The 24,221-nt window shown below is 45.7% G+C and overlaps 2 protein-coding genes and 1 non-coding gene across 3 annotated transcripts; 2 read left to right on the top strand and 1 right to left on the bottom strand.

The window, feature by feature from the left end:
* Positions 1-2,177: 2,177 nt before the first annotated feature.
* Positions 2,178-18,648, top strand: LOC8025369 (alcohol dehydrogenase [acceptor]-like). The gene is made up of 6 exons (XM_029970387.4): positions 2,178-2,332; positions 2,901-3,048; positions 4,957-5,120; positions 8,000-8,177; positions 12,130-12,346; positions 18,304-18,648. Exons 2-6 carry the CDS (start codon positions 2,943-2,945, stop codon positions 18,503-18,505), a joined length of 867 nt encoding a protein of 288 aa, XP_029826247.4. The 5' UTR covers positions 2,178-2,332; positions 2,901-2,942; the 3' UTR covers positions 18,506-18,648.
* On the top strand, positions 16,172-16,244 carry Trnar-ucg. Its single transcript has one exon. It is a non-coding gene; the product is annotated as a tRNA-Arg (tRNA).
* A 38-nt stretch (positions 18,649-18,686) lies between the features above and the next one.
* On the bottom strand, positions 18,687-23,024 carry LOC115311629 (TATA box-binding protein-associated factor RNA polymerase I subunit B). The gene has a single exon (XM_029970371.4). It carries the CDS (start codon positions 22,703-22,705, stop codon positions 20,774-20,776), a length of 1,932 nt encoding a protein of 643 aa, XP_029826231.3. The 5' UTR covers positions 22,706-23,024; the 3' UTR covers positions 18,687-20,773.
* Between the last annotated feature and the right edge of the window lie 1,197 nt (positions 23,025-24,221).

Below are 24,221 nucleotides of genomic sequence, written 5' to 3'. Positions count from 1 at the left end.
AGGCTCACTCGCCTGTGCCTTTGTCTTCACTGCAGACATTTGTGAGAGGGAGTAGAGAGGCCGAGATTAAACGCTTCTATTTCACGCTTTAAATGTCGTTTGCAATATTGTGACGTCGCGGTCTCCTGATTGGTCGACGCTGTGACACAAATTTAGTTTACGCTCTAAGCGCGGGGGGAATATTCGGCGCTAGCGGCAGCCTTTGCTCCGCCTATTAGCCAAACTCTCCAATTACACGGCTCTGCTTTTGCCAAGCGTGCAGCGCCATTGGCGGCTCCGAAACGAATGTAGGGAACGCTAGGTTCAACCGGTTGTAGAGGACGACAGGGCGACCTTGGAGGCGACAGCGAGCGGGCCAGGGCAGGCGAGCAACTCCGGTACCCTCTCGCGCTCTCCTGTGTCACGTGATAGAGGCTGCGCTGGCAAGGAGGGGGTAAAAGAATTTACTTATTTTGCATCATTTCCGCTATTCCGTTGTCACGATTAATTATTAGTATTAAATTAGCCATACTTGCTTAATTTAGGAGAATATGTCGAGACGTCAGTTCGCTATATTTATCGGCCGTGTGAGGGCATTTGATGCATGACGTTATTTTGTAACGTTACTCTCATCTCGCTCAAAGCTTTAAGCCTAGCGTCCTATATGCCTAGGGGAACTTTAAAAAAAAAAACATATTGGCACAAAAGCAAAGATGAACGTTCACTTGAAAGATATATTACGCCGTTATTAATATAGGAAAAGGCCCAACAGGCTCGGCTGCAACGGAACGAGCATCCAAAAAAAAACAAAAAAACGCGACATTAATTTAAGTGAAAATCAGCAGAAACTTCGAAAAGTACTACTTCTCAAAATTCGAACCAGCGTAATCATGGAGGTTGGAAGAAAAGGTGGTCATATACCGACTCAAGCCACCCAAACGAGACAATCACAAGTGAAGCCGGAAGCACAGAACGTGGCCGGAGGGAACGACCCCCAACGGTTACCAAAACCGCTGTTTGCGCCAAATCAACTGTCCTTTCCGACCGATAAGGTCTTTTGGTTTTTGGTCATTGTTGGGGGCGTGTCCCTTCAAACCAGAAGTCTCCCTCGGCTTCATCTATGGTGGCATCATGTCGCCTCCAGAAGCTTCCTACCTTATGAACGTAATAGATCTCGAAACAAATGGTCAAAGTTCAGGCGAACTGGTGTAAGTTGAACATGATGGTAAACCTGAGACGGGTTGGAAAAAGAGAAACGCGAAGGAAGATAGAAAAAGAACAGGCAGCGTCTCAAACTCAGCTCTTCGCGTTTTTTTACAGCGGAGCTGTTAAGGGCTAGGTTCCCCAGGATCGTCTCCGTGTATGTCGACACACACCTGCACCTGGACAGCTACCGCCATCTATAAGCGACGGCGGCAAGTACACAACCAGAATGGTTTCCGCCGTCACTTGTAGATGGCGGCAACCTTTCCAGCTATAATAGAAGAATGGATAGTTGAACGCGTTGGTGGGAATTCATCGTGGGAAACAGCGCGAAAAACAGACGACGACGAAGAAGAAGCACGCAGTGTATCGAGTACAGTTCCGCTGGTCCTCCTTCACGAGGATGGCAAGGCTGAACGATTTTTCCTACCCTAGTCTCAGGTTTACCATCATGTTCAGTAATAAGTCTGGTGCCCTCAGAGCACGAAATCACGTTGGTCAGACGTATGACGCGCGCGCTACACTCTTTTGCTGCTACGGCGTGCGGCACTACCAGCACGATTGGTACATTGAGTGTTTAACCGATTTGTAAATCGATTAAGTGCTCAATGTTTGCAAATCTTGATATTACCTTGATTAAATCTCCGATTCATGTTTCGGAAATGAAACGAGACTTTGGTATTCAATGCAACATCCTTTCCAAGCGGAAGAACCCGCGCACTGTGTAATAAACGCCTTTAAAAAAATAAATAAAAAAGGCCATGTATGCGTGTATGCGAGCAGAATATTCTCATACGCACTAACAAAGGCTCTACTTTTAAAAGGCATCTTGTAGCGTCGATGTCTACAGATCATTATTTTTCAGGTATAATCCAGCGGCCTTCACGTGATTACAGCTTCACCGCCATTCCATCCTATCCCACGTAAAAAAAAAAAAAAAAAAAAAGAATTTAAAATGACGCTGTGGCGCCATTTTGTTCAGGTGGTCTTTGACGGCAAGCGGGCGACGAGAGTGCAGTTCATCAAAGAAGGATTCGCTCGCACCGTTGCCGCGACGCGGGAGGTCATCCTGTCAGCCGGAGTCATCGGGTCAGCCCATCTGCTCCTGCTCTCCGGCGTGGGGCCCAAGGAGCACCTCGAGCAATTCAAGGTAGACGTCGCACGCCCTCGAAACAAACGCGACTGCGTAACGCGTATACGGCGCGCAAGTGAAGGAGGGGAGGAGATGAGGAGCGGTGAAGGGGAGAGATGACTTGTACGAAGAAGCTCCGCCCCCCAGCCGCTCCTCGTTCCAGAGCAGACGAAATATTCTCGGTCGGTATCTTCTCGTTTGCTGGAACACGTCTGGCAGTCGTTAGTCGACAAAAGACAACACCTTTCGAGGCATTTACTTTCCTCTTCCTCGAAGGCTAAGTCCTGGTTCGTAAATAACGGGTGGTTTTTCGAAAGAAGCAGAAAAGGTAAGCCGTCCATTTCTACGACTAACAGACCATACAGGCGTTCGGGGCCCGAACGCCAGACTCTGACGCTGCTGCTCCCTCTGAGCGAGGAGCAGACAACGACCTTGCTCACTCTGATTGGAGGGAGACACCGGGTAGAGACAAAGGCAACCAGCCTTTTTGTCTACCCACTAATCCATCCAATCAGAGCTCGGCGCTCTTACGTCACCTCACTCTCCGCGCAAGAAGTAGGCGAACGTGCGCACCCTATACACGCAGATTCCGGTCGTTGCCGACCTGAAGGGCGTGGGCGAAAACCTGATGGAGCACGTCTACGTCGGGGGCGTGAGCGCCACCGTGTCTCGCAAGCTGGACATCGATATCACGCCCTTCGCCGGTCCAGTCATGTACTACACGCAGAACAAGGGTAAGTGGCCGGCTTCTGGTGTGAGCAGATCACCTTTCGGTCTACGAGGAGCAGTTTAAACGGTGCAGAGCCACCCCAGGAGTCGCCACAGACGAAAGCGTGCGGCCTCAACGTTTGTTCAAATTTTAAAACATCCGTGATTGGCTTCCAGGTTGGAAGAAGCCTTGTCTTCTAACAGAAGGTGAGGTGCAGTGAAGCCTTGTCTTCTAACCTGAAAAATGTTTTTCGCGCGAAGTCATCACTTGAAAAGGAACCACCTGAAGGGTTCACCATAAATCGGCGCCACTTAAAGGCTACAAAACAAGCACAAACACACGCGCAGACAAAAAGTACAAGGTCATGGCACGATCACTGAGCTGGGGACCTAATCTGGACACTTGGCGAGAAAGTTGGCGAGAAATCCAGCGGCTGTGATTGGGAGGATAAGGGGAGAAGGAGTGAAGGTCAATTTTTGTGCATCTTTTAAAGGGATGGTGAACCGAAATTTGGATTTCAAAAAAAAAAAAAACAATGCAGGAGATGTAGGCGGGACGCTACAATCCCTGCAACACTACTCGTAAGGCGATATCTCGAATGGACGGCCGTATTTTTGGAAAAAGAGGTCGAGATTGAACCAGGCCGACGAGGCGCGTGACCGTCAAGATACCTACTTTCCTCCTCTCTTCGCTTCGCTCCCTCGAGGCCGCGAGGCGGAGAAGACGCGAGGCCGTTCCCTCTCCTTCTTTGAGAAACATGACGTGATCATTTCTGTCAAACGCGCCTCCTTTTCTTGAAAAATACGGTCATCCGTTCGAGATATCGCTGTATGAGTGATGTTTTGGTGTTTGTAGCATCCCGTTGCACGCTTTTGCTGCGTGTTTTGTGGAATCCAGATTTTGGTTCGGGATGCAAGGTTGCGTTCGATGTCTGGTAGCCTCTTATTCAGTTCTGACTATAGGTCTTTTTGTGAAAGTTGAGTGATGGCTGTAGTCGGCCTTCAATTTCTGGGTGTATGAGTATTCGTGGAAGTAAAGAAGGTAGCTGAGTTTGAGACGCCCCTCTTTCTGCGGCTTTTCCTTCAACTAAAAGTTTTTTTTTTTTTTTTTTTTTGGTACCGCAGTCTCGGGCACTGAATAATATGTATCAATCTCCCTTAGCTCTTCTGCACCCAACTGTTACCAAGCGAGAACCCCACAAAATAAACCCTAAGATAAGTGACAAATAAGTTAACGAGACCCTGCTTTTCGTAATGATATTGTTTTTATACATTTTAGATTTTCCCTCTTAAAAATAAATTTAAAAATTACTTTCTGGTCAAAAACAAAACGGGAACGCCGTTCCTTTTCTGTTTCAGTAAAAATGTAACGAGTTCCTGTTCCAACTTGTATTATTTGAGCGTGTTGGTGCTTTTTAAACATTTAGAAAGTGGAGACATATAAGGGCAATACAGACAGGACAATCTTCCAGTTCCACCGATGCAAAATGTCACGGCGGCATTCCTTCGATTCTCCTAAAAGGAACGCGTTCCAAAAACGCCGTTCCTTAATTTGGAACGCCGTTCTGTACAACACTGAGCCAAAGTTACTGGTAGCTTGGTTATCACAAAGCATACTTAGGCCTAAATAGGCTATAGCCAAACAACTGCTCGATTTAATCTTCACTGCTGGTTCTTCGGTTCACACCTGACGTCTCTGGCTCGACTCTGTCACTCTGGCAATAACGTGAGCTTGAAAAAAGACAGAGAAACACCGAAGTACCAACTAACGTTTTGGAGCCAAACCGTATTCGGCCCAATATAGGTCCCCTATAGAATGTAAAGCTTGTACCCAGCTTGAAGTTTCTCTGGCGCGCTACCTGTGGAAGCTAGCTAGCTATTAGTTGCAGCGTTCATGGACGTCAGATACGATGACAATTTGCGAACCAATGCAGGGCCTTGGACCATTCCTGGTGGCGTGGAGACTGTGGCATTCGTCAAGACCCAGGCGGCCAACGAGACCCCGACTGTGCCGGACATTGAGATAGTGCTCTACTCCATGTCCCCGGCCTCGGAAGAAGGAGAGCGTTTCATGCTGGACATCGGGCTGGACCCGAAGGCGAGTTGTTGTTGACTCTTGAATAGAATGTCACTATTGCCACACGGGTTTCCTCATGGAAGTTGCAATATATTGCTGTTGCACTCATGCGCTATCCTCCCGGATCTCATGACGTATGTGTTCGCTATTCAAATATTACCATCTTACAAAAGGCTGCACACGTGCACAAAATGCCGACCGAATGCCGGACGAAATTCGGAATATGCGAAGATAGTTCCACATAATGTTTTGTTAGAGGAGGGAAAAGGAATCTCAGATATACAGTTTGACAAAATCGTATTTGCGATTTATGAGCAGCAAATAGCCTGCGATTAGCATGGAGTAACTTTGTCGAGTTCCATATTTCGTAAGATTTTCGGTTGGCCTTTCGTATATGGGTGATTTCATCTCAAATTGTGCGAGACAAAGTCGATGGGTCCTCGAAAAACCTTGAAGAAATATATGTTGGTGGAAAATATGTGACTAGAACAAAACTCCAAATTTGAACTACGGATTTATTTTCTTTTTTCTCGAGTTTTGGTCTTTCAAAGGGCAGAAGGTTGGTCTCGTGATTTTTTGCGGTTTTCACTATTGACATTTTTTGGAGTCTCGCAACGTTTAGATCATCTTTTTCACAACAGTGATAACATTTTTGTTTACTTTTTTATATTTTATATAGAAGGGATCAAGTACACTAGAAGTGTGCTTTTTGATGTTTTTTTTTTTTTTTTTGTTACAAAATAAAATATTTTGGGTATTGCACTTTCGATAATAATGGGGCAAGTTGGAATCCAGCTAGCTTTCGATGTACAAATATTTAAGGCGTAAGAAACATATCAAATGAGAGCGTGTATCGAAGCCCAATTAAAAAATTATGATATTAATTTAAATATAGTTTATATAAAATAAACGACACTAAACGTGAGAAGAAAAGCTAGAAGCACAAAATTCAAGGTCATTTACATAATTTTTTTTCCAATTTTTATGTGAAAAGCTTTATATGTGCTCTTATAAATGCGATAATATTTCTATGACATACGGTATATGGTTTCGTCATGTTAAGCAGTGTGTTTGAAAAGAAGACACATTTTACCTCGAGTCTACGACGCACATCTCTGTCATTTCGTTTCTCACCTAAATATTTGCTATTTTTCTAACATGATCATAATTTTATATGGTTCTCGAGTCCCCACACAGTTCGGAAAAACTTATACAACGATAGTATTTAGAGTATAATGTGATAAAGGGTTCTTCCGCACGTTCAATTTGCTTACTTATACTACAGAAATTGAAACTGTCTTAAATAATGTTAAAGCGTTCATATGAGATTAACAAAAAACATATATAGGATTATGATTAAGATGCAAATAATGCAAACGAACGGGTGTTTCGCAGATCATTAACGTTAGGTATCCGTTCTAAGCGATATTTGCACAAAGTACAAAAATCGTCGCACCGTCCCGTACTGTCGGAGTTGCTATGCAATAAAGTCCTAGCATAGTAACTCCGAAACTACAGATCTTTGACTTATTACATTTTCCCAGTCCATTGTTCTCAAACTACTCTGCCTCATCTATACTGAGAAGCAAAGAAAAACACTTAGTGAAAAAAGCAACATATATATATATACAGGGTGTTTCTTTTTTCTTTTTTTTAAGCTTAACAGATTTGTTTAAAAAAAGCCGTGAAAGTTACACTTATGCCGCTTGTGGAGGTGAGTTATACGGCCAGGGGGACATTTTATAGATGGCTAACCTTAACGATCGGTCGTCTAATTCATTAAAATTTGTTAATTAACTTTTTAATTAATGAAAATAGACATATGGATTCAATTAGAAACTTGCTCAGCGTCATGGAAAACCACAATATCAGTCATTTTCAGAGAGACTTTCGGCGGGTGAGAAGCGTAGTATTGTACGAAAGTTACCACTCGTGGAGCAGGTACAAGGCTGGGTCTAGATAAGAGATGGAAAAATCACGCGGGCGCCTTTTTGCAACCGCTAGCTTTGTACCTGCTCCACGAGTGGTAACTTTAGTGCTCAGGGTCTTTCTGAAAATTACTGATTTAGTGGTTTTCGATGACGCCGAGCAAGTTTCTAATTGGAACCATATGTCTATTTTCATTAATTAAAAAGTTAATTAACGAATTTTAATTAATTAGACGACTGAACGTTACGATTAGCCCCCTATATTATGTCCCCCTGGTCGTACAACTCCCTTCCACAAGCGGCATAAGTGTAACTTTCGCGACTCTTTTTAAACAAATATGTCAAACTTAAAAAAAAAAAAAAAAACCTGTATATATATATATATATATATATATTAGACTGTTTTGGGGGGATTTATCTTTTTTTTTCTTGCGCGATTTCAGATGAAATCACCCATATGTGTTTCCTCTGGGAAAGAAATTAATCGCCGCGTTCCTCATCTCTGGGGAGTTCTCAAGCCAAGCACTTGAGGTCAGGGATGGTTGGACATGGTCTCGGGTTTAACAGCCTCACGAGTATCCACATTGCTTCTCTCCTCTCATCCCTCGAGGCAAGGTTTCAGTCTTTCCATCTCTTTCCTTCTCGCCAGCATAAGGAAGCCGGATATAGGTCACGTACCCAGGATAAAAGTTTAAAGATGTCGCGTTCTGCGCTCCGTCACATTTGTTTATTATTTCGTGCGTAAATTGAATATAAAACAGGCCAATCTTTTCGCCTTTGAACTTCCACTTCTCTCTCCCTCTTTTTCTCTCTCTCTCTCTATTTTAAGTGCGCAGATACTACCTGATGCTACTTCCTCTTTGAAGCACCAATGTTGATACGATCCAGCGTAACCCCATATTCGGCCGCCAGGCGCAAGGACGCTACTTATGTCGTTCCGGCAACTCTGCGCTTTGGCTGTGGTGCGCGCAGGTGTACGACGAGTACTACCTGCCCCTCCGGGGCACCCACGGCTACAACCTGGCCCCGATCCTGCTCCGGCCAAAGTCCCGGGGCGTGCTCCGGCTCCGGAGCGTCAACCCGGAGGAACCCCCGCTCATCGACCCGCGGTACCTGTCGCACCCGGACGACGTCAAAGTCATCGTCCAAGGTGCGAGGCTCGAGCGCTGCAGACGATGGATTCTTTACGCCCTGCCTCGGAAAACCCTGGAAACTGCGCCCGCAAGGAGTTATTTAAGGGGACACTGACAGAGCATTTATGCTCGCCAAGGTTTTTATTTGTACGTGACCTATGAGCGCCCCACATACCCAGAACAGAATTGGCGGTTCGAAATTCGTTTTCTTTCCGCCCGAAAATCGCCGATCGAGAACTGGCCGCTTCGGGTCGCGCTCACTCTCTTCTCCGTGATCACGTGCCGTTTTCTACGTATAATCAAAGACGTGGGTCCTCGAAGGCACACACTCAATATTAAGAATAGTAATGTAGTATACCCATTTTATGCAACTTCTAAAAAGCTGCAATACGTTGATGAAAAAAAAAAAAAAAAAGGTTGCACACCCACGTGATTTCCGGTAACTCTCCTCCTCCATATTTCTTCTTTTGCACCAGTTAAGTTTCGGATTCGAACAGTTGCGTTTTTTTTTTTTTTTTTTTCATTATTAAAAATATGCGCGACGCTGTCGCAAAATATTGGTTAGGTAGTCTTCAGACGCCATAATAAATCGCCTGGCAAACAATTAAAAATATATATCTTTGGGGCTGTCGGCGTCCCCGTCGGAGCGAGGCACGTGACAACAGTAGTCCCTGACCATAGCTGTCACGTGGCGAGTCCCGGACATCTGATGACCCTTCCAAGGCCAATGAGAATGTGCCATTACTGGATAAGAGCGCCGAAGGACGAATCAAGCGAGAACTGCGGCAGCATAATAAGCCGCAGCCAATTTGTTTCTTGGTGACGAAACTTGGTTTCAGCTCACCTCCCGACGCAGACGACTCTACGAGCTGATCGGACCAATCAAACAGCGTGAAAAAACGCAAGTCACTGGGCTTTCCAGCTTCAGCCATGACAGAACACGGGCAAAAAGCACATGGGCGAGCTTTTGAAGCAGTTTGATCGGTCCCATATCAGCTCGGAGCGTCGTTTGCGCACTTCAATGAGGTGAAAAAAAGATACCGGACATGTATTCCATGCCAAGGGAGACGCGGCAATTTTTTTCATAATGGGGATACGTACAAAAAAATTATTTTGGATAAATACGCCTCTGAACTCCAAGAAAAGTATTTTTTGGGAAAAAAGTTAATTTTATTTTTGCAATATTATGCTCTAAATGTCTGGAATTCGCATCAAACCCACGTAGTTAAGAAAAAACATTGCAAAAAAACGCTCTCGTACCACAGAAATTTAGGTGCGCGCCTAATTACCCGACAACATGTCCTTGCTTACGCTAAGATACAAACACTGAAAGACGCCATTTGAAAGGGGCACTGACACATCGAAATCATTTCTTTTAATCCGAAACGATTGAAAACGATGCCGGGACATTACCCTCAAAATTCTAAACTTGGGAATTCAGTATTTCTGAATTTAAAAAACAATTTCCAAATGCCGAATTTGAAGTTCCCCCGTGATCCGCGCCAGTGCAGTGAGTCAAATTTTGCGGTCTCCTGCGACTCGACTTTCATTGGGACCTCCGTTGCCACCGCGACCCGAAGCGAGGAGGAGGTGACCAGACGGGATAGAAGGGCGCCGGCACGGGAAAAAAGACCGGTTTCTTCCCCGACTCGCCGATAAGCCTCTGCTCGAGCGCCGCCAAGTTTTCTGAGGGAGGATACAAATCCAGGAAGCGACATCACACCGAAATCTGATTTTTGGTATTTCAAAAAGAAAGGCCATAGGGCGTTTGCAATTGCGTTAAAAAAACATGTTTTACGATTGCCCTTATTAAATGTTATAGAAATGTCGCCTACAAAGCTTCTAAATTTTTTTTTTTTTATTTTGACGTCACCGATTAAACGAAGCAAGGAGGTGAGCGCGGGAAAAATAAACGCCAAAAATAAAAAGGCGCGCGCGCGCGCGGGAAAGTTTTTTTTTTTTTTTTTTTGCGATGCGTTTTTTTTTTTTTTTTTTTTTTTGCGTGTCTATGGCTATAATTTGCATCGTTTTAGACAATAAAAAATAATACGACCTTTGGGGTGTCAGTGCCCGTTTAAGTACCAATAGGAGCTCCCCCCCCCCCCCCCCCCCCCCCCCCCCCTCCGAAAAAAAGAAGAGACTATCAGATTTTTTTTTAGTCAACCTGGATTTGAATGTTAGTTACAATAGTTTTTTTGTTCGTTCTCATGGAACTAAAAATTTAAGTGCGTGTGTTCAACATTCAAGGTCTCGTTTTGTTGCGTTTTAATTAAATGACAACATATTCAGTTTATCCAGAAACGACCACATTGAGAGTCATTAAAAGCAATGTGGGCAGCGGTGCCCGGAACTTTCGAATTAGCCAAAAGCTCAATTCACCTAATCTGTTTAATATCTCAACAAAATTAGAAAAGTACTTTTTGCTGTTGCTGAGAAATTAGTTTTTAAAGATGAGCCCCTCCGACCATGAACGCTCTCCTGAAAACACGTATTGTTCACTTGAAGTGGACATAAAAAGCATTTTATCAGCACAAATATGTTTTTTCTTCCGCGATATATATATATATATATATATATATATATTTTTTAGAGGCGTCTTTGGCCAATGTTTTTTGTACATATCCCGGACATTAAAAAAAAAAATTGCCGCGTCAGAAAACCAAAATGTTTTCCTTTTTTGTTTTGTTTGCGTAAATAAAGTATTGCTGAAAGGTGAAACTGCGTGAGAACATGACGACGTTACCCTATTCAAAAGATAATTAAGAAAGATTAAATGTTCTATGAGCCGACATTCACCTACAACCGGGGTGGAGAATTAAAAATAGTATGATTTAAATTCTGCTTTAAATCATGATTCAGATCCTGACTTTAATTAGACCAATTGAACATTTCTCGCAAAAATAATCCTGAAAATATTTCCATTCGCCGTTTGTCTATCATTTGATGATTTCTGTGTGCATTTTTTTAATCAAAGAATCATAGAGGAAGAAAGATTTAATTAAAGTTGAACACGACCTAAGGATGTGACTTTTTTTTTTTTTTTTTTTTTTTTATCAAATCGGAGTGCTGAGCTTGATTTCTTCTACCTTACATTTTGGTAGCCAGCTATGGAGCCTCATACGGCAACAAAATCAGAACGCGAAAGAAAGTACTGTGAGCCTGAAAAGCAATTTCCGATTGCAGTTGAGTCAGAACGCAAAAGACATAACAAAGCTTTTTGAATAACAAAACAACAAAAAAAAAATCAAACTGATTTTGTTGAACCAAAAGTAAGGGCGCAAACGAGCTGGTGCACATTGCACATGGTTGAAAAAAAACCCGAGTGTCGTGTCGTTTACCCGCAGTCTCGGGGTTTTTTCAACCATGTGATCTTGTTCTAGTATGTCGTACCAGTAAAAAGTTGTTAATTCAACTGTGTTTTACATTTACGGTAATTATTTATTCTGCGATCCGATGAACGTACCTAGTGGTAGAGGATCGGTATTTTCTAGCTACAGTGATTTTAATCATATAAACCTTACTCGCTCAAATAAAAAAAACAATATCAAGGTTTTTTTTTTCTACTTTGTCTTCGTTTAATATTGTCAAAACAAGAAATTACAGTGTGGACGCGCTTAAAAATTATTTCACTGATAGAAGAACTTCTCAGTAAGAAAGAAAACAGTATTCTCTTTCTTCTGGCAAGTGCCTTCCACATGCGTCCATAATCTCAGTTTTTGTTTCGATATTAGACTTAGGTGGACGTCGGCCACTTCAAAGAGAAATTTCGACTTTCTCAATTCTCCTTTGATCCGGGCAACGTCATCTTCTCAAACTTTCGCGTTCGATCACCACCGCTAGCGTCAAAATTCTCACGGAGATTCAGCTTCCTTTACGTGGGCCGAGAAACACGGTTTTCTTCTCTTATATGAACGCCCGGTTCTTTTTGCGAATGCAATGTCCGCCGAAGAGCTTTTGCACGCCCCGCAGGCATGAAGGTGGCCATGCGGATCGCCGAAGCGCCGTCCTTCCGCGCCCTGGGCTCCGAGATGTGGCCCCGGCACTTCCCGGGCTGCGAGCAGCAGCTGCTCTGGAGCGACGCGTACCTCGAGTGCCTGGCGCGGCAGTTCACCACGGCGCTGTGGCATCCCGCCGGCACCTGCAGGATGGGCAAGGGGCCCGACGCCGTCGTCGACCCCAGGCTCAGGTATGTCAAAGCACAGGAAAGAAACTTCGCCCAACTCACTAAAGCCAAAGAAGTAGTTAAGGCAGGAAAGTGCATCAGCAGTGTCTCCAGACTTCGAATAAAATAAGGTACAGTTCTACGACTGACCGACCTACTTTGGGCCTACTCTCTCATTCATATTTTAGTTTCCCTTATAACTAGCAGTCTTTCTGTTCCCAAAAACTTCAGAAAATATAAAAGTGAGAAAGGCAGACACCTCCCAAATGAGTGTACGAGGAAACCACAGATCGAAAAGCTGAGAAATTCACTATTAGTAATACAAACTAACAAAAAACACAGAGCACTACGGCCTCAAGGCTTCTACGGCAGTAGTGCGCTGGCTGGATTTCTCATCTACCAAGGACGCATCGGACGCCCCGCTTTTCAAACACTACACTGCTCGCATGCGAGCGTTGTATGTAAGATTTAATTTTTGCGTATCTCTTAAGTGACCAATCTTCCAGCTACGAGGGTACGGTCGATGTCTAGCAACCTGCTTTTGTTGTAATGGTAGGTCTCTTCGTGGAAGTTCAGTGATGCCTGTAGCCGGCCTTACATTTCTGTGTGTTTGAGGATTCGTCGAAGCAAAGAAAGTAGCCGAGTTTGAGAGGTCCCTCATTCGGTGTCTTTTTCATCGACAAAGTTTTTTGTTTTGTGCCGCAGGCTCTCTGCACCGAAACAAGAATCAAACTCCACCAGCTCGCCTGCACTCGACTGTTATTATTTGAGGAACCCACAAAATAAACCCTAAAATAAGTGACCAAAAAGTTATCGAGATCCTGCCCTTCGTAAAGCTCTTTTTATACATTTTAAAGTTCCCCCTTAGAAATAAAATAAAAATTACCTCACTCAGAAAAAAACAAAAAAAAAATTAAAAAAAACGTTTTTTTTTTTTTTAATTTTTAAAGCGTTCCCGTTCCAGTTCTACCGATTCAAAACGGAACGGCGGCGTTCCTTCGTTCCCGGTAAGAGGAACGTGTTCCAGGAACGCCGTTCCGTACAACACTGGTTATTAAAGGGATGGTGAACCGAAATATGGACTTCAAAAAAACAATGCAGGAGATGTAGGCGGGACGCTACAATCCCTCCAACACCACTCGCAAGGCGATATCTCGAATGGACGGCCGTATTTCTGGAAAAAGAGGTCGAGATTGAACCAGGCCGACGGGGCGCGTGACGTCAAGATACCGTGTTTCCTCCTCTCTTCGCTTCGCTCCCTCAAGGCCGCGAGGCGGAGAAGACGCGAGGCCGTTCCCTCTCCTTCTCGGAGAAACATGACGTCAACATTCCTGCCAAATGCGCCTCGTATTTTGAAAATTACGGTCATCCGTTCGAGGTATCGCCGTATGAGTGATGTTTTGGTGTTTGTAGCATCCCGTTGCACGCTTTTGCCGCGTGTTCTGGGAAATTCAAATTTCGGTTCAGCATCCCTTTAAAGGGACCATGAAATGACCTTTTTACTTTTTCCAGATAACTTTTACAATAAACCGTCAATGTTCACTGAATGCCGAACAGGCATCCGTTTTCGTCTCGGTTTATTAACTTCTACACAAAAAATTAATGAAATATCGACTTTTTCTTGACCGCAAAACAAGCCGTGACGTACGATGTTTCCGGAACCGGAAGTTCTCTCTGCAGTAGGAGATGGGAGCGTTAGCGAGTTGGAGTGCGCCGGTGGGTTTTACTGCGCCGATGTCACCGACGTATTTTCTGAATCGGCGCCTCTCATCGCCGCATCGCAGCTGAGCGAAATTCAATGAGATACGTTGCGCTACAGCGACAGCATGGGACTAGTCCCATACGCCGGTATGCCTTTTGGGAAGTGCAGATGGGAACAATTTGCCGCGGCGTTTTTCGCGGTCTCGGAGATGCAGGAGCGAGCCGACGTTAAAAAAGATACGTTTGAACTGTCAGCAGAGCCACGTAAATACCTGTTCACACTCGGAGCGGACGCGCGCGTTTGATGAAGTGCTGTATTCGCGCTGTTGGTAAGCGCTTCGGGACCGATCTTTTACAATTGCAACTCGATACTGACGCGACACTCGGCAAAGAAAGGTTGGACCGGTATTGCACGTATACCTCCCACGAACTGTTACAGCTCGACAGTGACGTGCAGTCTGTCAGAATAAAAATGGCATACCAATAACAAAGTGTACATACCGTGCTACGAAGGTAATCCATTCGGCGTTTATTTCAGCTCTATATCACACAAAACAAGGAGAGGATCGACGAGGGTCCCTTTTCGACGAGTGTTCGTCAACACTGCCTCGGAAAACAAGGGGAAGAGATTGACCTCACCTCTTAACCTAAAATTGAGGTCAGCGATCAAACTATAATACGGAAGGGTCCACAAGGGTAGCGCGGGCATATTCCATTCAGTACGCCAGCCGGCCGTAGGCAGACGGTCTTGCGACGAAGCAACGCTGCGCCAAGTCGGAGTGCCTGCTAGGCCTTATTCTGAGAGCTTCGTCGGAGCGGGATTCGCGGCTGTTGTCGCTCTTCTCGGGTGTTTGTGGATCCAGCGTTCTTGTTCGTCGTGGTTTGTTTTAAGTACATTTCTTTCTTGCTGCTTGAAGTCGGCGCGCGCGAGATGAACACGTAGAAAAATAAACGTTCAGTCAGTCAGAGTTTTGAGAGGAAGGAAACCAAAGGAAATAACCGTTCTGAACTTGGCCCTGCCCTACTGCGCACGCGCAGTAGTTGCTTCGTTTACCACACGATAGATGGCGCTTGGCTCTCAGCATTATCAAATTTGGCAATTTTCGCCACACATCTCTAATTATGCTACAAAATGTGGATCTGAATATTATTTAACAAAACTTTTAGGAAACATTCGCCGGCTATTTATTGTTTACGATCGCGGTGCTGGTGAGGTAGGCTCTTACCCAATAGGCGATGTGGATTCGGCTGACGTGCACCGTTTCTGCGTATGCATCGTAGTGAAAAGGCAGAGCTTTCGAAGGAAAGAAGACGCAAAAGAGTCCAGTTTTCTTTTAAAAGTTCTATAGCAAATAATTTTTTTTGGCTCCCTAGTCTTGTGTTTTTGTGTTCCTTTTCACACCTTTTACGACGTGCGGTGGATGAAATTCGATTTTAAAATCATTTCATGGTCCCTTTAATGATGGTTATCTGCAGGGGTGTCAGAAGTGTTCCGGAGAAAGGCGGGGGGAATGGTAGAGAGAGAGGGGGAGTTCCCTCCTCTCCTCCCCCTGTAGTCGTCGGGGCCTTTGGTTCCTTGACTAAGGTTAGCTATTTATTTACACATGGGCAAGATTACTTAAGGTGAGAGCCAATCCATGGAGCGCTAAGCCATAGCTGCCGATGCCGCTCGTCGTATTCGTTCTGTGCGCCGCCATATGCAACAATCCCTAATCTTAAAGTTTACTATAAAATAAATTAGTGAACGAAATGTTCATAGAAGCGGGAAAGTCGAGCAACACGTTCTAAAAAGTCAAATGTGGAATTTTGCAGAAGCTCAAAGGTTCTCCGAACCAGTGGAACCGTCAGGTGTCAGATATACGACAGAACTGCGCGAGAGTGTCAGGTGCGATAGAAGTGGTGATATGGTACGATAGAAGTGCGCGACAGCCGTACCCACGCAGTCCCCCCCTGACACCATATCATCGGCCCACGTCCCACTGCAATCCTGACCCGCCCACTGAACGAAAACCTTTACCGAGCCTCCCCACCGGCGAAGCGAGGCACTACATCGGCGACAGCCTCTCCCATGGGGTGCTATTCTGTAGGCAGGTTGGGATTATAGTAGGTCGTGCTTCTGCCGCTGCAGGTGGATCACATACACCATCCGTCCGCGTGGCCTAATGGATAAGGCGTCTGACTTCGGATCAGAAGACTGCAGGTTCGAGTCCTGTCGCGGACGTTTTTTTACTGTGTCCGTGCCAAAACGTACTCGTGTTTTTTTTTTTTTTTTTTGCTTTTAGCATACATTTAAACAACCTATAGCGTTAAAAAACAAGACCCCCGCAAGTTATGAAGTTTACGATAACGAAATTAGGACATGGAAGACAGACAACACAGCCTGTTTGTCTTCCAGGTCCTACTTTCAACACGCTCAACCACCTACAAGGTTAAGCAACGCGATAAAGTTGGGTTTCTCACCAACTATCGGTCGCACAATTTAGTGAAGCATCAGGGAGTTTTCGTAGACTGCGTTTCCCCCTCCGCTAAGCCCCCGCTACGAAGAAGCCGCTACTGCGCCTGCGCGCCGATGGTTGCGGAGAGCGTTGCGGGACGGCGAAAACGATCTACGAAAATTGTGCTGCCTCACGTCAGAGCAAGTTGGCTTTTACAGCTCTGCAACATCACCACGGCGTCAGGGCCGGAACTGCGCGCCTTGCGTTACGGTGCAATTTCTTCGGATATCTTGAGGGAGAGGGGAAAAAATCTGGAGCTTAACTTTTCTTATTACTTTTTTCCGTAACTAAAAAAAAAAAAAAAAAAAGCGCTACAAGGAACTTATTGGTTCGGAAAGACTTTTTCTTGGATTTTCTTAAATTTAAGAAGGAGCAAACTTTCTCTCGTTGTTTGTTCTTCAACAGCCAGAAACATATTTTTCTAGGCAAAGGGGCTAATTTTTTCCAAAGCAAGTGGATTTATTTATTGAATTACGAGGGAGCAACTTTATTTTTAGTTACCTATCCTGCTAAATTACCTGTAGAGTGTGTTGGTGAAGTTTACTTGACACGGACAGAATAAGACAAATTCTGGACAAGGGATGACGAACATATCTGTGAGAGACATGTTACTAACCCGCCGTTAGTTTCTTATTTTAGCATCATACATCATATTCTGCCGTGGCATGCTGCTTGTGAACTATGTATTGTTTTATTACACTGTTATACAAAGTGTGTCGCCCCCCCCCCCCCCCCCAACCTAAAAAAAAATATATATTTTTTTTTATTATTTTTTACAAACATAAATTATGCATTGCCGAACGCTCATTCTCCAACCACATGTAACCCTAGCTGTCTGAAGCAGATGCCAGTTTCGGAGCTAACCGTTACCTTACTAAAAAGTTAAAAACGATTTTCAAAAATTTTCAATGGGAAAATGGCAGCCGACAGAGCTTTGAAATACATGGTGCAGAATGGCGCCAGGAACGGGCATAACAGGGCGCCATTTTCCCATTGAAATTTTCAGAAAATCATTTATAACGTTTCAATGAGATAACGATTCTGAAACTTTCGCATCTGGTTCGAACCACTAGCGCTATATTTGGGTGCAAAATGATCATTTCGCAATGCGTGCTTTACATTTGCGGGGGGAAAAAAAATTGGGGGCGACATTTGGTATGTGCATATTGTGTAAAATGGTGTAAGCAATGTGGGATAGCATATAGTTTGGAAATGAGTCGTCAGTTTCAAATAGTTATATAAATGCAATACTGAAGCAACACATTTAGCAGTGTCATCTTTAACCTCATCCAAAACTTTCAGTAACAGACTATTCAGCTACTCAACCAGCAACAGGACACTTGGCTTATTTGTTCTCTCACTAAACGGTTCAGCTGAACAGCAATTCAGCCTGGCGAGTGCTAGTTTGTCACCCTAAGAGAAAGAAGGCAGCCATGGTATCAGTCCAATTCCTGAAACTCAAGGATGCTAAATCCTTTTGTGACTAATTGCTGGGAGGGGTTTAGGGGGGGGGGGGGGGTACACCAAAGGTATGTGTAGGGAATTCTGGGCATTGTTGTAGTCAGTCTGGGGGTGTGTTAGGTGAAGGGGGTAGGGGGGTTAGATCACTGCTTGAAAGCCGAGTACATTGATTGTGTGAACAAGACACTCCTTGTGTATTTCATGTTGTTTGCCTGAGGTTCCACAGGTGTAAACCTAAAGAGCTCTGGAATAGACGTGCAAAGAGGGTGAGCACTTCCCTCTCATACAAGTGACCCAATCCGCCCTCGTCTGCGTTCTTTGCAGGGTCCTCGGTGGAGTCGAAAACCTCCGTGTCGTGGACGCATCCATAATGCCCGAGCAGGTGTGCGGACACCTCAACGCACCCACCATGATGATCGCCGAAAAGGCGGCGCACATGATTCTCGAGGACTTGGATGCAAAGCTGAAACAAGAAGCGCTCCATGAGCCGGGCCTCCCACTGACCGCGAAGAACTTGTCTCAGTGAAACGCCACCCCGAAAAAGGGCATCGGATGGGAAGAGACCGTCAATGGAGGCCTGTCGGCGACACTCTTTCACCTTCACCGCGAGGATGCCAAAAGAAATCGAAGCCAATTCAAAGCAGTCCGAGCGTCGTGGGACCTTCGGGAGGACCTGCATCCCAGTGCAGAAAAATCTATTTATTATAGTCAGTATAAAAACAAATTTAATGTTGTATGTTTCGTAGGCAGAGCCGGGTGTCGTCAAAAAAAGGCAATGACACCATTTTCATGTTTGAACAAACCAAAGCAAACCGCACAATGCACAAAGTAGGGAATGCCTAAGCATTCATTTCACTAAGACAGGGCGAGGAACAATGCCTAACCTTCTTTCTAGGAAATTCTCCAGTGTGCTTAGAGACGTAGACACAGCCAAGGTGCGCCAAGCTCCAAAGGTGACGACTCAAGATGGTGAATAGCCAGAATAATAGATGCACATCGGTGGTCAACAGTGTTGGGTAAAGTACATCTAAAAAATACTGCGAGCAAAGCACGAAGTAAATGAGAGCTTATGTATTTCAAGTAAAGTTGTAAGTGTTTTTAACTAAATATGCATTGCTCCAGAGATACTAGGGGTGCATCAATTACTTTCGAAAGTGGCAGCGAATATTGAATAAAGTCAACTGGCCTCAGATTTGACAAAGTGTAATTTTGTGATATAAAATAAGCGAGACCTAATTTGGGGAATGTACAATGACATCAAGAGTTGTACTTTCCTCGGAGAGTACAAAAAAAAAAGTAGAAAAAAAAGTGTAAGTATATACTCGGAGATTGTACTTCAAGTAAGATACAAGTATTTTATACTTCCTTAAAGTAGCACTTTAAGCACAATGTACTTAAAGTACTTCCCAACACTGGTGGCTGAACAATCGTCTCTCCAATGAATTTGCAATCATATAAAGATTATTGACTCCCTCTGTGTCCGTATTGTACAGAGTTCTGGAAGTCATACGATTTAAACGCAGCTTACACATTGGATTTTGTGACTTCTGCACATCTGCTACTTCATTGGCTGCCAAAAAATCTAACCATGCTTCGATTTTGGGCCACTTGGTTTGACCCAGGTCTTTTTTTTCAAAATTTTGGTATACAGGAGGAAGAAACAGAAAATAAACAGTTGCTAGTCTGCTTCTTTCACATGTGTCGTGTTCTTTTCCGTCTACCATATCACCTCAGGAAACCTAACAATGCAGTACAGCGTACCTCTTTATGACGAAAATCCCACTTCCAAGACACGTAGGGAGGTATGAACGACCCTACTTCTTTGTCATTCCCTGCGTGCACTCTTACCAAAAGACAACCATTCTTTGCCATGCTGAGACGCATCGAGGGTGTTCTTTACTACCTGCCATGCCAAAATAAATTAACCAGAAGTTTTGCTGTAGTACCAATCACATACTGCCTTACTGAAATTATTGGCAACAAGTAATGGGATACCGTTATCAGTGAGCGCTCTACATCCCGAGAGGCTGCATCAGAGCAGTTGCCACACAGACAACCTATCGCCGAAATAACTTGTGCTGTAGCTATGTCATATTGCCTTTTTTTGGTTACATATGCCTCTCCTACGACACCATTTTCTCCTTCATGGAGTGTGGAATAACATTCCTTAAGTTCAGCACAATAAAACAGTGTTCAATACACAAAGTCGCATCTGAAAAAAAACTACACTTAAAGGTGAACTAAGGACGTCTCCGAGAACGTCAGTTCTTGGTGGTAACTGATTTTATGGGATCTTAGCCTCCCAGAAATCGAAAAATTACGCTCGTGCAATGTGTACTTCCCTACTAATAACATGATCAAAGTTTGTGTCGTGTCCCTTTCCGACCGCAAAAATCTGGAGCACAAACTTTAGCGGAAGCGCCGGTGACGTGACGACGGGCGCGCGTCAGCCAATAGCAAGCCGCCTTTCCAAGAGAAACGGCTTGAGAGTGGCCGACGCGCGCCCGTCGTCACGTCACCAGCGCTTACGATGAATTCTGTGCTCCACATTTTTCTGCTCAGAAAGGTACATGGCACAAACTTTTATCACATTTTTAGTAGGGAAATAGACGTCTCACAAGCATAGTTTTTGGATTCCTAGGATGCTTAGAGTCCGTAAGACTAATTATCACCAACAACAGACAATCTCAGAAACAACTTTAGTGCACCTTTAAGATATGTCTTCATGGTGGAAGCCTTTTATGGCCTGAATTCAACTGCGCAAAGACGTACGAGCCCGCATCAAATGACCTTGTCAGGAGCGTCGTCTGATGATGCTTTTCTTCTCCAGAGAAACGAGGTCCGCATATAACTTCCCGGCCTCGCAGTGCACCACCGTAGCCAAGAACTCCAGCAGCCAAACAAAATCGGACGGCAGACGATGACGCACGCACCTGTACTTAGTCTTCCTTAGTGGGGGCGGGTGCATGATCCAATAGTGCTCACAACGCTTTCTAGCCACACGTCCGAACTCGGGGTGCCGCCGAATCAGGTCGTTCCACTCTCCAAGCTCGGCGAGCTCCCCGCGGTTTCTTGTCAGGTAGGTCACGTCCGTGTGCAGAAATTCCTCATCCAGCGCCTGCTTCAGTCCTGGCGACACTTCCGGCCTCTGTGCAAAGAAGTCGACGGCAGTCGTCAGGGCGAAGCTCGAAGGAGGCACTTGCTGCCACGCAAGGTTCTCTCCGTGCATCTCTCGGAATGCCTTCTGGAGTCCCTCACGGAGTGCCATGGCGACAGGAGAGGTTTTGGAGAGCGGCTCCCTGGGTTCCCGCAGAAGCGGAACCACACTGCGCAACATGTCTACGTCATCCGGTTCGAACAGGTAGCAGTTGGAGCGCAGCAGGAGGATCCTCGCCCTTGTGTGCTCTTCCCACTGCGACCAGGAAAAGAGGCGACGTCCGGAACAGGGTTCCTGCAGTTTCTCGGCTTCGCTCGAGACGCGCTTCTCCCGCTTGCCGTCGAGCAGAAACACGAGTTTGAGCACCAGGAGCAGTATGGCTGCTGCCCTCACTTCGCAGCTGGGCTGAAGACAGACAGGGGACTCTGACCCCTCCCTGGACCAGTGCCACTGCAGCTCCAGGTTTGGAAACACGGCGAGGACCATGCGGCAGACGTCGAGCAGTCCGAGCGGCAGGTTGAGGTCCACGAGCAGGCGGCCCAGGACGGGCAGGACGTCTGGAGGGGTCAGTTCCTGCTTGACCCCGAGGAACTCGGCCAGGTAGGCGGTCTCCCAGGCAACAGTTTCGGCCTGGGGCGGAAGCTGCCGCACGAAGCAGCCCCACTGTGCGCCCCAAAGCCGGACATCCGGCGGAAGCAGACGGACAGCGTTAAGGTAGGGGACGTGGCCGTCACTGATCCACCGGAGGATGTCGGACAGCAGGATCGGGTCCCTGTTCAACAGCACCCCGAGGTAGAGGAAGCATACCAGCTTGCGCATCGTGACGAGCAGGTTCACGGCTTCCCTCGTCAGTTTCTTGGAGTGGATGTCCTCCCCGCGCTCGGTCGCCCTCTCCAAGTAGTCCCTGGCGACGCCGGAGACCAAGTCTAGTTCCTGGTCAGAGTCCTCTCCTTCCGAGACGGTCTCGTAGTCCGAGTCCAAGTTTTGTTTCTTTCGGGGGACGCTTCGGACCTTCTGCTTCAACATATTGCGGAGGGGACGCGACAGCAGCCGAGTTCGGACTCCGCTCGAGAAGAGCGCTTTCCTCACCTTGCGCCTCTGCGTGTCCTCGGCTCCGGCCGACATCATCTCTTCCGCGGTCCTCAGGTCGCTCCAGCGGTTCACCACGCTGACACGGGGCACGAACTCGTCGACGGAGCCGTCGTCGTTCTGCGAGAGGGCTTCCACCTTGACCAGGTACCGCATCCACAGCGAGCACACCGTGGTCCTGAGCTTGGGCGAGGCGCCCAGCGACACCAGCGCGTTCACCTGCCGCACGAGGATGATGTTGAAGAGCTCGTTGGTCGGGTAGGGCCTCTTGGTTGGGGCCCCCTCGTCGCCGGAGTCATCGCTGCGTGGCGATCGCGACGGGGAGCGGGACGAAGAGCGGCCGTATGTGACGTTCGCCGTGAAGGCGTCGTCGACCTCTTCGAGCCGGACCTCCTGGCTCTGCGTGTTGCACTCCGAGCAGTAGTAGAGGCCCGAGACTTCTTCGAACGTCTCGCCGCCGCACGCTTGACAGACGACCATTGTTTGTACACGCTCGACGTTCGATGGTTCGATCGCAGTTTGTCAGGCGATTCGTGAGCCGTAGTGTAGCGATCGGTCGTCGAGGGAACTTTCGGGCACGCAAAGCGTGCCGACACGTGCTGAAACTGAGAATCACAACAGAACCGGGCAACACAGAACCGCCACACTCCACCATTGCAAAAATAACGTAGTCCCCACCACCGTCCCCACGGCAGTGCATTGATCTTACCATTATCCAGGACTATTGTATTATTGCGCTTCTCTACTTTGAGAAATAGTTTGTAAATAAATGCGAGGAATTTGCTTTTTAGCTGTTTTATAGCGTTTTGAGCGAATTACAGTGTACATTTTATGTTCATTTATTTTAGCGAGTCCAAAAAGATATACATGATTCGCCTTTAATTCGCCAGATGACGCCACATATCTGGGAATCTGGGATGGATGAAGAAGGCTAACATCTGTTTACATTACAATGGGCGGTATTCTGCGCCACCTAGCCTAAAAATTAAGAACCAAAAGTGTGATTTCTTTGGCAATTTGCTTACCCTTTGAAATTTCGAAACTGTCACCAGACCTCTGGGGGATCGGGAAAAAAAACAAAAATTCTCACCTCCCCCGCCTCTTCGCCCCGGCGAGGGAGTCACATACTTTCCTCGGGCTCCCTACGTCGCGACTCCAACTAACTATAGGTGGCGCTACTCATTTTGCAAAATGGCGTGCCGCTGCTGAGTCTGTCTAGTGTGCTGGCTTCACTGAGCGACACAAATTATTTATGGTAATACGAGGAAGCTAGGGTGTTATGAGCGCAGGTCACCTTGTTACCATGAAAACAAGAACGGTGTTTAGCGCAGTATTTACGCAAGGATGCGCGTTTTAATTCTGAAGCGAAACCGAAACTAGCCTCTATTTTGAAGTTAATGTCGGATTCTTTCATAGCTCAAGATGTGTCTCCCATCGCAATTATATCGTTAGAGAAGTTGTTCGCGGAAACTTTATTTTGTGACATGTGTGTTCGATCCAGGCTGGTACTTGTACTTGTTGAAAAATCAGTGCTGATATTTGTGCGTTCTCGCTGCCTTTTCTCGCTCAGATAATTGTCATGGGAAATAATGAACTGCGGGCCTTTTAATGGGTTTTTGGGTATTTAGATGATTGATTGGTTTGACATTATTCCCACCACAATTATAAGAGAATCATTCAAATTTTTACAATATGTCCACAAAACGTATAAATCAATAACCGTTGTTCTCACTGCAACAATCCAAAGACTGAATCCGAGTCAAACACTGAAGTGTGTGTGTTTTTTTTACAGCAACGCGTGACGCATAGGACTTTATATTGCATCCAGTGTTTGGCTGTTTGTCTATCTTGATAACGATGTCAGAGTTTTTTATACGCTAAAAAGGAAACAAAACTACACCTTTCTGGAAAGACTATTATGGTTAAATGGCGTATTTTCGTGATCTTGGCGTTAATTGGGGGCATATATTGCCGCAATTTGTATTAATAATAATAA

This window comes from Ixodes scapularis, unplaced genomic scaffold (genome assembly GCF_016920785.2).
Source record: "Ixodes scapularis isolate PalLabHiFi unplaced genomic scaffold, ASM1692078v2 PGA_scaffold1__304_contigs__length_218370807, whole genome shotgun sequence".
In the NCBI taxonomy this organism is placed as follows: domain Eukaryota; kingdom Metazoa; phylum Arthropoda; class Arachnida; order Ixodida; family Ixodidae; genus Ixodes; species Ixodes scapularis.
Note: the sequence above shows the minus strand (reverse complement) of the source record. Positions and strands in the feature narration are given on the sequence as shown.

Bases quoted from the DNA above. Each gene is read 5' to 3' on its own strand.
- LOC115311629 (XM_029970371.4), bottom strand. From the start codon at position 22,705: ATGGTCGTCTGTCAAGCGTGCGGCGGCGAGACGTTCGAAGAAGTCTCG.
- LOC8025369 (XM_029970387.4), top strand. From the start codon at position 2,943: ATGGAGCACGTCTACGTCGGGGGCGTGAGCGCCACCGTGTCTCGCAAG. The intron at 3,049-4,956 runs GTAAGTGGCCGG...GAACCAATGCAG, and splicing joins GTACTACACGCAGAACAAGG to GGCCTTGGACCATTCCTGGT. The intron at 12,347-18,303 runs GTATGTCAAAGC...CGTTCTTTGCAG, and splicing joins GTCGTCGACCCCAGGCTCAG to GGTCCTCGGTGGAGTCGAAA.